This window comes from Artemia sp. Qi Xiang Cuo, chromosome 6, assembly GCF_049724085.1.
Source record: "Artemia sp. Qi Xiang Cuo chromosome 6, ASM4972408v1, whole genome shotgun sequence".
Classification (NCBI taxonomy): Eukaryota; Metazoa; Arthropoda; class Branchiopoda; order Anostraca; family Artemiidae; genus Artemia; species Artemia sp. Qi Xiang Cuo.
The window spans coordinates 57,382,615-57,397,048 of record NC_142799.1 but is presented as its reverse complement, the minus strand read 5'-3'; the positions used below and the strand labels follow the sequence as shown (position 1 = coordinate 57,397,048).

The following is a 14,434-nucleotide window of genomic DNA, read 5'->3' as shown; positions in this document are numbered from 1 at the left end:
AATCTGGCAAACTTCACAGTATTTCATTTTGAATTAGGGATAAATAGCTCAGCTTCATATAGCCCAAATTATAGACTTTGAACTAAATTAAGCAAAAACAATTCGAAGGAAAGTAAACAACAACAAGAAACTTTACCATATTTTTTTATTTAAAAAATAAACATTAACTGCACTTTATCTTGTGCAGTAATGGTACTTGTCTATTGTCATCAATTAAGGGAGGGGATGGGCAATAGGGCATTCATATCCACCACTCTTCTCGGATTTTTGAGCTCCCTACTCCTCTAGATTTTTTAAACTACCTTTTTAGGGGTATTTTCACTGAAAGATACGTTCTCTTAAAATTTTCGTTCAAAAAGGACACATTTGCCCTCTCACTTGATTTTGAAAAGTATATTTAGCCTCATCTAAATTTTTCTGAAGTGATGCTAATTTAGTGTCAGTTGCATCAACATTGTTCCAGACTAGTTTAGTTATTTTGGGCCAGGGGTTCATCGAATTTATGCATTTGATGACTGCAGCTTGGTATCGGGGTCTCACTTATAAGCCTGGGTCTCTTCATCAGCGGCCAACGTGCTTAAAAAAATTAGGATCACCATTCTCATTCCCACATTCTGTATAAAAATTTCTGGAATTTATGAAGATATTAATTACGTAAATTTCGGGAAAACACTTACATTGGCAGACAAAGGATCACAGTCATAGTATTTGGTGAAAATGACCATTCCTGTATAGCAACAAATACAAAGTAGACCCAGAAGTCCAACTAAGTTTATCCAAATAGCCCTGAAATTAAAAATTAACTAAACTTTTACATTCTTTTGTTTTAGTAATCAATAATAAGCGACTTTAAAGAGAATTAATGCGGTTTCCAGAAGTCTTCAAAAAAATATCGCTAAAAACAGAAGAACCTTTAAAGCTAACAAATTTATCTTAATGTAAAATCGCAACTGTAAATACGGTAGGCCAAAAGAAGAAAAATCATCAAAAAAGAGACTAAATATTAAACGTTTTGAACAAAACGACCAAGCAACAGAGAAAAAGCGTTTAGGGATAAATTTCACCTTTAAACTTGTTCATATACTACGTTAGTATGTATAGGATAAGATACAGCGAAAATGGTCGTTTATGTGTTTTGAAACGATGTTATTAGAGCATGCCATTATCATCATTGTAAAAAGCCTAATCGTCATCATCTCTTTGATTATCATCATCAACAACATGTATCCAGTTAAAAATAATCTAATCAATCTTCCATATTCAATTCCTCTGGTGCTGTCTCCATTTAAGTTAAGTTCATAAGTTTATTAATCCGCATTCACCAACAAATAAATAAATTAATCAACACTTTTGCGCTGGAGGAAACCTAGGAAGGTTTGCAGTCCCGCAAAAGTTCACGTAACTACTTACCTATTAACTCGACTATTTACTTGAACCTCAACTATTTAATTTAAACTATTATAAATAAACTATAACCTATATATATGAAAAAAATAGATAAAAAAATTAATAACTGAATTGAAAATAATAATATATAAATAAAAATATAAAAGAAAAATAACAATAACAAATCCAGTCTCCATCACTCTTCAATACTCAACTCCTGCCTCCCCTTCCCCACCCTTCCCAACCAACCTCACCCTAGCCCCTCCCCACCTTTATTTTCCCAGCCAACCCATACCTTTCCGGCTCCTCTTCCTCCCCTACCCGACCTACCAGCCATAATAAAATTCAACAAGTTCTCCCGCCAAAAACTCTTTTAAATTCTTTTTAAACTGAGGTACGTGTTCCGCTACCCTAATGCTTAATGACATCTCATTCCATACAGATGAACCCAGATGTTTGATTGAAAATGAAGACCTGGTACCACGACGCAAATCAAGAACTATATTATCACTTTGCCTAGTTCCATAATTATGCAGGTCACTATTAATTTGGTAAAAACTCTTAAAAACATCAGGGGTTAAACCATTCTTCCACTGAAACACAAATACTGTAGCTTGATAATCTCTTATCTGACCTACATTGAGGAGCTTCAGGGACCTTAAAGCAAGCACAGGTGACATGTACAACCTGGACATACCTACCGATTGTTCTAACAGCTTTATTTTGTCGAACTTGCACTCTTCTATAGTTGCATAAGAGGTTGCTGCTCCATACGAGGCAACCGTAGGAGATATATGGATAAACCAGCGAATAATATATAGCTAGAAGTGTTCTTTGATGGAGAAAGTTCTGCAGACGTCGAAGTATGCCTACCTCACGGGGGATTTTCGATGAAATTGCGTCACTGTGACATTTTCATGGCAGGTGGCAATCAAGATAAAAACCAAGGTAGCGGAGATGATAAACTTGCTGAACTGGATTACCACATAAGGTTACCTGGCCAGACACATCCAGTGATGTACCATCTCTACAGAACGTCATTCAAAATATCTTGCAAACATTTACAGACAATAGACTTAATGAAGTGAAAATCTACAGCCTTTCCAATTCGAAATTCCCTTTTCTCACCAGGTCATTCAAAGATGAGGCAAACGCAGTTAAAACAGTATCATTATCAAACGAGTTAAGACGCACATCTTTCAAATACATACATATGAGATCAACATAGGTGAGTTAAAGCAGCGGACCTAAAGCAGATCCTTGTGGTACTCCACACGTCACTAGAAATGCTGGTGAGCGCATATCATTCAACACTAATTTGAGGGATCGCCCTGGGAGATAACTTTCAAACTACTTTAAGCACTTTCCGTGGACACCTAACGACTCCATCTGGCTTAGTAGTGTTTGAAAATCAACTGTATCATATGTTTTGCGAATGTCTATAAATACAGACAGAAGTGTTTAATTTCTGTCTACGCCACTGTTAATTAATTCCATGATAAGGGAAGATACAAGGGGGAGGCGATGGGGTGATTGCCCCCCCCAAACAAATTTCTTAAGAATACTTGCTAAATTATACTATTGTGTATTATATACGAGAAATAACGACTGAAAAATCGATCGTTGTCTGAAATAAAAACTATGAAACATATCAACGCAATAAAATTGTTCAAAGACGGTATGAACACGCATTACTGAAACGTTTCAGTGCTGTTAGGAAGATCCCAAGGGGGCGCAGACCCAAAACGAGAAGGCTGGACAGTGACAATGCTGTGGCCTGTATAAGCATACAAAGGTTGGCATCAATTATCACTGATCCCCAGAGACAGAGACACACATGAAATGTACGCAATACATATGTCCAAGTGGAATAATCTCGTTTTTATCACTGAACTTGAAAAAAATCAAGATTCCTTCACTAATGGTAAAAATGTTTGCCTCCTTGCGAGCAGCCACACAACAATATATGATTTACACTGACAATGGTGACAATTCATCTGCCAGCAATCTTATCTCTACTTTGTTTGGAAGCACTGAAATAGCTTAGAGTTGTGATGAAGATACCGGCTTTCTTTATACCGAATGGCTTTGCATCCTACTGTAAAGAGATTTAAGAATCATGTGTCGCCTCATACCAATCGGGAGTCGCAAATTTCGCTCCTCAATTTATTCCGCCAAGTCTATGTCAATAGTTAAGTGACTATATTTCACATCTCCCTTGACATGAGACCCAGTTATACTTATTTTTTCTCACATGTGAAACCCGTTGCAGGGCACCATAAGGCCAACTATCCTTTCTGGCGTACCTCAACGAGGTCCTTTGAGCAGTAATATTTTTTGGAAGATACATTTCCTGCTGCTGGGGCTAGGTATACTGGCACCATTTATCACCCCCTGTACCCATTTGTCCTGTTTTTCTTGACATCATATTCTAAACTTGATTAAGTTCTTTTCTAGTCTCATAGAGAAAAATTTTGGACATGAGATCAAACTGGCTCAAGAATTAGTTGTCCACTGCATCAAAACGCAGAGTTCATCTGCCACCAATCTTTTGCCGCGTCTGCTTTTCACCTTGATTGGGATAAGTTTCTACAGCCAACTGACTAGGCCTTTTCTTATTCTTTGCCCCTTTTCTTTGCCTTTGAGTATCTTTGCCAAAAGTTCCGGTATAAACATTAGAAATAACCCCCTCATCCTCAAATATTGTCATTTAAACAATGGGTGCGTTCTCGAACCAGGTCCAGGTCCAGGCGTATTTTGAGAGAGGATTTTTCTAAATTTTTTTGTCCTATTTCTATAGGAGCCTTTAACGTTGGTGTCCTGACGCTTAGATTATCCATTTATCTTGTATAGCAAACTTACAACACCGTGATGGTATCAAAGAGCAATCGAAAAAATTGCAACTCCTCAAATGCAATAGGCAACGACAAATGACGCAAAACAATAACGCAACGCAAAATAAACTGTAAATAATGTCACTCTTAGAAAAGAGAGAGAGAGAGAGAGAGAGAGAGAGAGAGAGAGAGAGAGAGAGAGAGAGAGAGAGAGAGAGAGAGAGAGAGAGAGAGAGAGAGAGAGAGAGAGACAGAGACGGAGAGCAGTAAATTATTTAAACTGTATAAAGTGTAGGCACCGAGAAAAACAAAGAACTGCTTAATCCCGATTGATACGAATTGAAATCAATGACAGCTGAAAGTCCATATTTAATTCCAGTTCAGACAATACAGAAAAATAAAGGCTGTTCCAGTAACACTTAAAAGAGAGTCTGCAAACGGAGAAAATGTCATTTACTTTTTCAAACAGTTCGTGGTAACGAACTGTAAGTAAGGAGCGACCCGGCTCAATGGTAACCGAAACTCTAGAAAACGGGTTTTTGATACCAATAGATATATCAAAAGAATCAGATTTGAATGCTGATTTCAAATATATAAGTTTCATCAAGTTTAGTCCTACCCATCAACAGTTATGCGCCAGAGAAAATTTGGCTGATTTTCGAAAAAAGGGGGAAAGACCCCCTAAAAATTATTGAACCCTTATGAAAATCAGACCATCATATTCAGCGTATCAGAGAACCCTACACTTGAGGTTTCATGCTCCTATCAACAAAAATGTGGAATTTTCCATTTTTTGCGAGAAGAAAGATCACGGATGCGTGTTTATTTGTTTTTTTTTGTTTGTTTTTTTCCCAGGGGTGATCCAGTGGTCCTAGAATATCGTGGGAGGGCTCATTGGAACGGAAATTAAAAGCTATAGTGCCCTTTTTAAGTGACCAAAAAAAGTGGAAGGCAACTAGGCCCCCTCCCACGCCCATTTTTATCCCAAAGTCACCAGATCAAAATTTTAAGATAGCCACTTTCTTAAGCATGGTCGAAAATATGATAAAAATGTCTTTTAGGATGACTTGATCCCCCAAAGTCCCCAGGGGGAGGGCTGAAAGTTATGAACTTTACTCAATGTAAATTTGGGAACTATTGGGAAGTATACAGTCTTTTTCCGCGGTGATTTTTCCTGGTAGGTGGGGGCCGGAGCGGGCCGGGCCCTATCTGGACGGATCGTTCCATGAAGGACGCGGTCATGGGGGAAGGGAAATTGCCATGAAGGGGGCGCCGGACTTGCCAGCATTATTTATTGGTTATTGGGAAGTATACAACCATTTTCAGGAAGGATTTTTTTCTGGAGGGGGGGGGGCTAGAGGAGGGGAAATGTAAGAAGGAATATTAGAACTTAAAACGAACAGAAATTATAACGTATGTGAGGGGGTTCTCCCCCAGGTCAATACCTTGCTCTTTATGCTACAGTTTTTTTTTTAGTGCTTTAAAAATATCGATATATTATAAATAAAAGGCCATTGTGATTCAGGGGTTTTTGTATCAAATATTTTTTAAAATTTTAAAGTAAATAGCGTGGTATTGACTAAGGGGAGAACCCCTTCATATAAATAAAAACATATAGGTAATAAAAAAAAAACAATAAAAAAACAAGCGATACGGCTCAATAGTAATCGAAACTTTTAAAAACGAAATTTTGATGTCAATAAATGTATCAAAAGAATGTGTTTATAATGCTGATCCTAAATATATAAATTTTATTAAGTTTAGCATTACTCATCAAAGGCTACGAGCCTGAGAAAATTTTTTTATCGATTTTTTAAAGAGGGGGGAAACATCCCCTACAAGTGAAAGAATTTTAATGAAAATCACACCGTCAGATTCAGCGTATCAGAAAACCCTATTACATAGGTTTCAAGCTCATATCTGCAAAAATCTGCAACTTTGTATTTTTTGCCAGAAGAAAAATATACGAATATAGAAGTTAGTTACGTAAGTTAATTTGTAAAGACATCCATTTAGCAAAAGAAAAGTAAAATTTTTATGCAAATAAAAGCTGCATTAACTAAAAAACGATCAGAAATTAAATAAAAAAAACAAGTTTTTTAAACTGAAAGTAAGGAGCGACATTAAAACTTAAAACGAACAGAAATTATTCCGTATATGAAAGGGGCTGTCCCCTCCTCAACGCCTCGCTCTTTACGCTAAAGTTTTTTATTGTTTTAAAAAATAGAGTTGTGAGAAAGTCAAAGTTTTTATTGTTTTAAAAAATAAAGTTGTGAGACAGAGTCAAACTTTAGCGTAAAGAGCGAGGCGTTGAGGAGGGGACAGCCCCTTTCATATACGGAATAATTTCTGTTCGTTTTAAGTTTTAATGTCGCTCCTTACTTTCAGTTTAAAAAACTTGTTTTTTTTATTTAATACCACTAAGCATTGAAAGGATACTATATATACAAAACGAGAAAAAATTCTTCTGCAATAAATAATAATTAATCAGTTCCGTATCCAAGATGAGTCGTTAAGAGACATAAAGATTATGTTTATCGTGTCATGAACACACAGTTATAAGAATGGACCTCCAAATTTTTTGCTAAGTATGCCAGGTCCTAATGTCTGCCCTTGACGCCGGGTAAATTTTATATAAAATCGTGATGATGGGTCGTAGGGGTGGTTACGAATTTGAGAGTTTTGGGGGAAATTAGTAGCAAAGTTTAAAGTTAACCGACAACCAGAATAACTGGGTTATCGCATAAATAGATTTTGCTAATTACAATGACCTTACTATAAGTTAAGCAGCGGAACTAATATAATCCATACTATTAGAAAATAGAGCTTCCTAAAACTGAACTTATTTTAGAACTAATTTAGAAAATATGAAAGCTAGAAAAGCAACATCATCAACCGCGCTTATTTTTCGTTTCCTCGGTATTGCAGGTAATTTGCTACCTTTTCAATTTAGGAGTAAAATTGACAGCTAGATGGCAGATTATGTCTGCTTTAGAATTTAGACTTAACTTTAACAACTAAGTAGGTTAATTTTTTGGACAAACCTTTGCGCTTGTTTAATACTGGGAACGCTAAGATATCTTTGAACCTGTGACTGGTTGACTCCATAAATTGTCACCCACTGAAAATATCCTCCAATGACTAGAGACCAAAATGAATGGCGGATGGCAGGATTTGGACTAAACCTAGATAGAGACAAAATATGATCACCTATTTGTACGATCATTTACAGTGAAATTTCTTGCTAACAAAGTATCTAACCCATCTCCTAACTGGAATCTGGATTAAAAATTTTGTGGCTTCGTTTTTAGAAATCGGTGTTTTGTTTATCATCAGGATTAATTAATTAAGTTTAAGCAACAATCAAAATGGATTTTAACTATCCTGATAGTAGTTTTGCTGCTTAACGTGGCCAGATTATGATTTTATTTATTTTTTTGTCACATCAGCAATCTTCAAATGTTTAAATCGGCTGGGTTCTCAAAGGACTGGTTAGTAGTGAAATTTCATCCGAGTGTTCTTTTACCCTTTAATTTTAAGATAGCTTCCATACTGGGTAGAACCAGGTTAGGGCAAATGGTGCCATTAAGCATTCTGGTCCATCAAGCATGAATACATAGGGGCTCATAACCCCTCAAAATGCAAGCATTTAATATGCTGTATTCCAAGCTAGAAAATCCATGTTTGCAAGATGTCCCTTCTGGCTCCAGCCCTCCCTTTACAATCCCGATATTTGTCCTACAATATAATGGGTTACATATATTTTGCCAGTTTTGAATGTTTAAGCTGTACTAATACTACTACTACCATCACTACTACTACTACTAACAGCTCATCAAAGCACAATGCCACTTAAGTCCAACACAACCGTGCAGACTCCTTAACCCACAGAACAAACAATAATCTAGAGAGACAATATTACGTTAATCTGCAAAGTCTGTAGACTATTTTTTCTTCAGTATAATAATTGTTTGAGCCGCTTAGTTTGAAAGGTGGGAAGTCAAAACAGAGTCCCTTTCCCTATTTTATGAAGGGTGGATTCTATTGATGTTTAGGAAGGTGTCAGTAGTCAAGGTAAAATCAAGGATTTTAAGAAAATCAGGGTGTCGGAATCAAATAGTTCCGATTTTCCGGCCGTATAGTCTAGAGAGAGGAATTTAATGATATATTAGTCCTTTTTCGTTTAAATCTTTGTTGTTTTTACTGCTGCTTCGTAAATCTAATCTGTCTAAATAAAGCACGAAAACAGCTCATCTATGTTCTAATACTTATAAAATTACCGAAGGCTGCATTGAAAGCCTTTGCTACTGCATATTGTCAGTCGGCCGTGGTCTGTAACGTTTCCCTTGTAAAAAATTATCAAGCATATTATCAAATCCGATATTCAAATTTCAATTCATTCAAATGAAGCTCTAACTTGAGCTTCCCTTATCCCATATGATATACAGGAATTGCCCTAATACTTTAATTGTTCATAAGCTATTGAAGAATTAACTAGCATATATTTACCATTTACTAGCCGTGAAGGGTATGAGGCGGGGGGAGGGGGTGTTACTCATGCACAAGAAAAAAGATATGTCAAAGGCCTAATATATGTAAATTTCAGTGATAAAATATGATTTTTTAAGGAACGATTTTGTTTGAAAAAATAGTCGTTGTTTTACATCACAATTCAATATCACGCATTAGCATTAAAACTTGTGCTACCAGAAGGGTTAACTTAACTGGTTGATAAAATAAACCAGCTAACAATATTTCATAAGTGGAGACAAACGAAGAACCAAGCTTTTTCTTACACAGAACGGAACCGATTTCCCATTCGTAACTTTTTTTAAGTCGTTAATGTGCCCTCGTAATTAGTTTTATAACTTAAATTGCTGTTTGTTTTGTTTAGACTAATTTTTTAATTTCTCTAATCCCAGGTGAAAATCTCTATTATATCCGACCCTGATTTACCCTTATCAATGGTTGGGGTAACTTTCAAAAGTGCTTAAAGTTGGAAAGTGCTTTATAGTTGACCTTTGCCCCACCTAAGTTCAACATGCATGAGTGTCAACCCTTGCAAACCTCGCCAATTTTGACCATGGTAGCACAAAAATGATGGTTGATTCAATTACTCGATAAATTACTTCACAATAAAAATATTAGGTAAGCTAAAAAAAAACTGACAGAAGAGTGTTACTCACTCAAAAAATTCGATCCGCTGTGTGTCATTGTTCCTCTTGACCACTTCAGAGGGCCCACCAACATCTGCATCTCCTATTATACAAACTGCTATCATGGAACCATACATGATAATGACTTGGAATGCGTCTGTCCACATTACAGCTTTTAAACCCCCCTTTATAAAAAAGGAATATGAAAAACGAAAACAAATCACAAACTTTACTGCAAGTAGAACGATGCGTACACCTAAAAACTTAAACTTGGACCCAAAATACGTAAACTTACATCAAGAAAATCTAAAACACTTAAAACACAGAGCTTACACCTAAAACACTAATACGTAACGACCTAAAACACCAATGCGTACACCTAAAACACTAAAACGCCTAAAATAAGTACACCTAAAACACCTAAACACTTAAGATGCGCACAAAAGTAAACCTAAATTTATTAGATCAATTGTTAAATAAAAGTTACAATTCTTTGGGATACTATCCTAAGAACTTGGGATTTCATTCTGAAATTTTGGGTAATGATTTTCTAATTTCTGAAAATTTTGAGATTTCTTAAATTATTTGTTGTACAAATATAATTTCTTTTTCTATCATTGTTACCACGAAGAACCATGAGTTGAATGAACTGTTATTTGTAACATCAACCGTGCATGAAATCGGTTTTGCTATATTCGTGGGCTACATTTGCGATTTATTCCAGGTTTACAATTTATTGTCAGGTGTCTGTTTGTCACTAACTTCGGTTTGCTGGGGAAAAAAATGCTTTGTGATTGGTTGTGAAGCAATATATTATATGATCAACTCAAGTATTTTTGGGTTTTCTGGTTTGCGAATTGATTTTATAATAGAGTTACAAACCACCGTTTACAATGAAAACACGACCAAAGAAGAAAAGTCAGTGATATAACAAACTTTCCAACAGTGCTTGGCTAAACTACCCAAAATATAAAGTTTGGCTTACTCAGGTTTAAGAAAAGAAAAATGCCAGCTAATGCAAGCGTCACCATTTCTTATTTGCCATTTCTGTCACCATCTTTTTTTGTGAAAGGCTTTTAATCATAGTAGCCGAATCCAATAATTTGTTGTAGTTTACGGCTTATGCCCTAAACGTTCAATTAGTTCCCATCAATCGGTCCCACCGATTCCACCCACAGGTACATACCCACAGGTATGTACATGCGATTTTTTGTGGAGGAGATTTTTTCCACAACTTTGAAAAGGTATGAAAAATAGGTGATTTATAATGCAAATATGAAAAATTATAGCCAGCATCTTAAAGATCTCAGGATTAGAGTGGAGGTATTTGGGTTCAAAGATCTCCTCGCTGCTTGGGAAAAAGTCGAACAAAACACAGCCTGGAGATCCCAATCTTTTTTTCTCTAATAAGGTTTTTCTAACAATACCAGGCAGCAGAAAAGTACAATTATTGAAAGTATTTGGAAGCATCCAGATGTCAAATGACTTGGGGTTATGGTAATTGTGTATGGACGAAAGACTTTATTTTGTTGTTGAAAAGAGTCCGCTCTATTCAAAGGTTTTCATCCTTGTTGTAATTGATCAACCGGTTCTAAGGTAACTCCAAAGAAATCACTTGAGAAAATTTATTTCAAAATTTTGAAACATTTTCAATAAAATGTCCCCTGATGCCGATTTCCCTTGAAGCATTTTTCTATGAATGCAACATAGAGCCAAGGCTGTATCGAGGGGGCTTAGAGGGGTTTGAACTCCCCCCCCTGAAATGTTTTTCGACTCGTAAGAACGTAACAAAAATGAATATAAATAAATTTTTGATGTGTTTTTGAAGTTTTTTTAACCCCCCCCCCCTGAAAAAAAAATCCTGTATACGACCCTGCATAGAGCCTCATAGTAACGATTTTCAGCAATAATTAATCTTATTTGACGCGATTGGCACAGTAAATCTATTGGCAGGGAAAGTTATCTATAGCTTACGGTTAAATAATGAGCATGTAAAATGCTTCAACAGGATGTAACTTCACCAGCACTTAGTAACAAAAACGTACCGTCAATCATTAACAGCAATAAGCAACACCTTTGGTGACACTGGTTATGGTGCCAGGTTCTGACTTGAAATCGTAGTAACTAGTAAAGGGCAATTTTGAAAATCTACTCTATTCGTGATTGGATTGAAACAAAAAAAAGAACAAGTTGAGGGGGTACTTCACACAAGGGGAAATTCTGAGCCAATTTTTCCAAATCAAGTGAATATGAAAGCAAAACTTAAAATTGAGCTATATAGTACCATAAAGGTAAAGATATACTAAAGAAAACTGACCCATTTCAATGGACGCTTGAATTATGCAGAATTATCTTAGTTTCGACAAAATTTTTCAAGAAGCTAAATCTCAGCTGGGAGGAGGGGCAAACTGGGTTCTAGAGGTGATAAACTAAGGTCTGGTACGAGAGGCTTCTTCCACTCACTCCTCTGCCAATTACATAGCAAATTACACCCCTGAATTGGGAGTTAAAGCAATAACAATGACAAGGAACAAATTCCCATGCTGACGAAATCCACTACAATGATATTTGATTTACACATAAACATAATAAAACATGCTCGTGTCTCTTATGATCCAAGTTTCTTCTAAGTATTATGTTCAAATAATCCTTTTTTTCTTTTCAACACTTTCAGACGACCCTAGTAATACACCTCAATTGCTAAAAAATGCTCCAAACAAATAAGCCTTACCTTTACCTACTTTTACCATTGGTAAATTGAATACATATAGAGTGGCTTCAATCTTTACAGTCGATAAATTTGGCCCTAAAAATTATATGTGGCCCTTATATTGGGAGTACCTCTAGAATATCAATCATAAAGAACTGGTGTGCCAAGCGGGTTTTACTTGGTTCTCTATTGATATCCTTTGCGTGCTATTTCTAATTAACGGTTTAAACATGTTTAGTAACTTTCAAGCTAATACCAAGTACCTTTTCTACATGGTGTCAGTCCATGAAAATGTAGGGGGAAATTATTTTTCAAACCCCAGGCTATTCACCTTACAAATCGACACCATTGGTTTTTTCTACTTAATTTATCAACGTTCTTGCAAACTCTTCCGAAGCAAATTGTCAAAAAAAGATGTAAACTGAACTTTGTAATTTTTATTTAGAAAAACTATTCAATTTAACAAAAATCTTAGTCAAAATAGTGTCAAACCAAAGCTGGCAAAGGAACATATTAAAGGTTCAAATTGGATAGAAACTTACCAGAGCCATTTAGAAGATATATACTGCAAAAATAGACGAAGCTTAAACTATCGCTGAACTAAATTGAAGCCATAGGAAACGGAACAGATATCAATCCTTGACGGTCTAGCGTCCAAGACACTCCTAATGGAAGCTAAAAACTAGTGGTGCCACTGACACTCAAGTGATATCCAGCAAAACCGGAAAAATTAGTCAAATCAAGCTTAAATTGAGTCTAATTTACTAAATTTTGATACCTCATCAAGTTTATAATTAAAAAGGTTGCATGTGTGAAGATAGAACTTTGTAATCGTTATGTAGAACAGAATAGGCCTAGGCAACTTAGATAAAGCCTGAGCCACATTTACAGTCCAAATTGGATATCAACTTACCAGAGCAGTGTAGAAGATGCATACTGCAAAAATGGACGAAACTGAAACTATAACACTGATTCCTGTGACTTGACTAAGAGCGAGAGCTGGTGCATACACCACCACTGCCATATACAAAGACATCTGTATGCTAAATGTGGCTGACCCAAGAACACGGACCACACGGTTGAACCGTTTCTCAAGATATTCATAAGCAGACGTGAGCTAGAAGGTTTATCAAACTAAAGATCTCATAAAATAAATATCAGCTATAATTTCAAAAAAACTGGTACATAATTAATTTACTCAAATCTATGGAATAATAACAATATTTGAGGAGAATAAGGAATCATGCATATCTTTCAACTCCCAGTGAATCTTTGAAAGACTTAGAAACATTGGTGGATATACGGACCAAAAGAATAAATGGTAATAGAGGGGAGATAGCTCAGGATGTTTGTTGATGAATTTTGATGGGAGAAAGTGTCACAGCAGCCCCTCTGGCTCTGCCGTGGCCTAGAATAGTGTTGCCTTGCACATAATATGTATTCTGGTTATGTTGTATACCTTGACCTCCAAAATGTTTCACGATGTGGTCTCCCTGTTGTAATACCGCCCAGGAAATACATAAAAAAAGAAATTATTGTATCAACTTCTGAATCCTCGGTTTCAATTTCGGGCCAAGCTCAAAACTTTACCTTTTACATAGAAAATCTTAGGGTTCATAAGTGTGTTGTAGCGCAGTGATTAAAGATCACTGATTTACCTCGATATTTATTCGGCGATTCATTTAAACTCTTTCTTTTGTTGTGTGCATTTATTTTCCCCAATTTAATACTTTGATTTACATTAATTATAGTGAATTACTTTAATTTACTTAAACTGAAACTAATTATACTTAATTCACTTCGATGTATGTTCAAAGTTTTGCTTAAACCTTTTATATACAATTGACAGGTCCTATATCTTAGGGTTGAATCAGACGCAAAGGATTTTCCTGAAGGAAAACATGCTAGTTTATGAAAGATTTCATTCAAAACTTCCTAATGAACATTCTGGTTTTAATTTCAAAGCATGTGGGAGTAATTTTTTGAAGAAATCTGCGAAAGCTCAAGTTCATGACAAATGCAAGAATAAAAAAAGACGTGGCCGTGACTTTGTAAATTACCATGTTACCAAAATCGATAACAATGAGTTGTTATGCACTTTCTGGTTCAAATTATTATGGTGAATCGACTTGCAATAACATTTTTTTGTGTATCTTACTTTATAACTTATATTTTTTAACGTTCATTTGTCATATATCTTTACGATGTCATATTATGTTTTTCAAAAAATAGATAAGCATGTTTTCCTATGGGTTGGCAATCTATTTTCGCAATAGATACTTAATTCACTATTATGCAAATATTCAAGATATACATAATATTTGAAAATGCAGTATAAGTTATAAAAT

General features: G+C 35.6%; 1 protein-coding gene across 2 annotated transcripts in view; it reads right to left on the bottom strand.

Annotated features, from left to right (window-relative positions):
- The window catches only part of LOC148951428 (sodium-coupled monocarboxylate transporter 2-like), a 181,157-nt gene that overhangs the window by 122,784 nt on the left and 43,939 nt on the right, over positions 1 to 14,434 (bottom strand). For both annotated transcript variants that reach the window (XM_089090883.1, XM_089090884.1), the window contains exons 4-7: positions 13,000 to 13,203; positions 9,407 to 9,561; positions 7,265 to 7,405; positions 678 to 786 (exon numbers count right to left, since the gene is read on the bottom strand). In XM_089090883.1, coding sequence (XP_088947009.1) covers positions 678 to 786; positions 7,265 to 7,405; positions 9,407 to 9,561; positions 13,000 to 13,203 — 609 coding nt within the window. The remainder of the gene's footprint in view (positions 1 to 677; positions 787 to 7,264; positions 7,406 to 9,406; positions 9,562 to 12,999; positions 13,204 to 14,434) is intronic.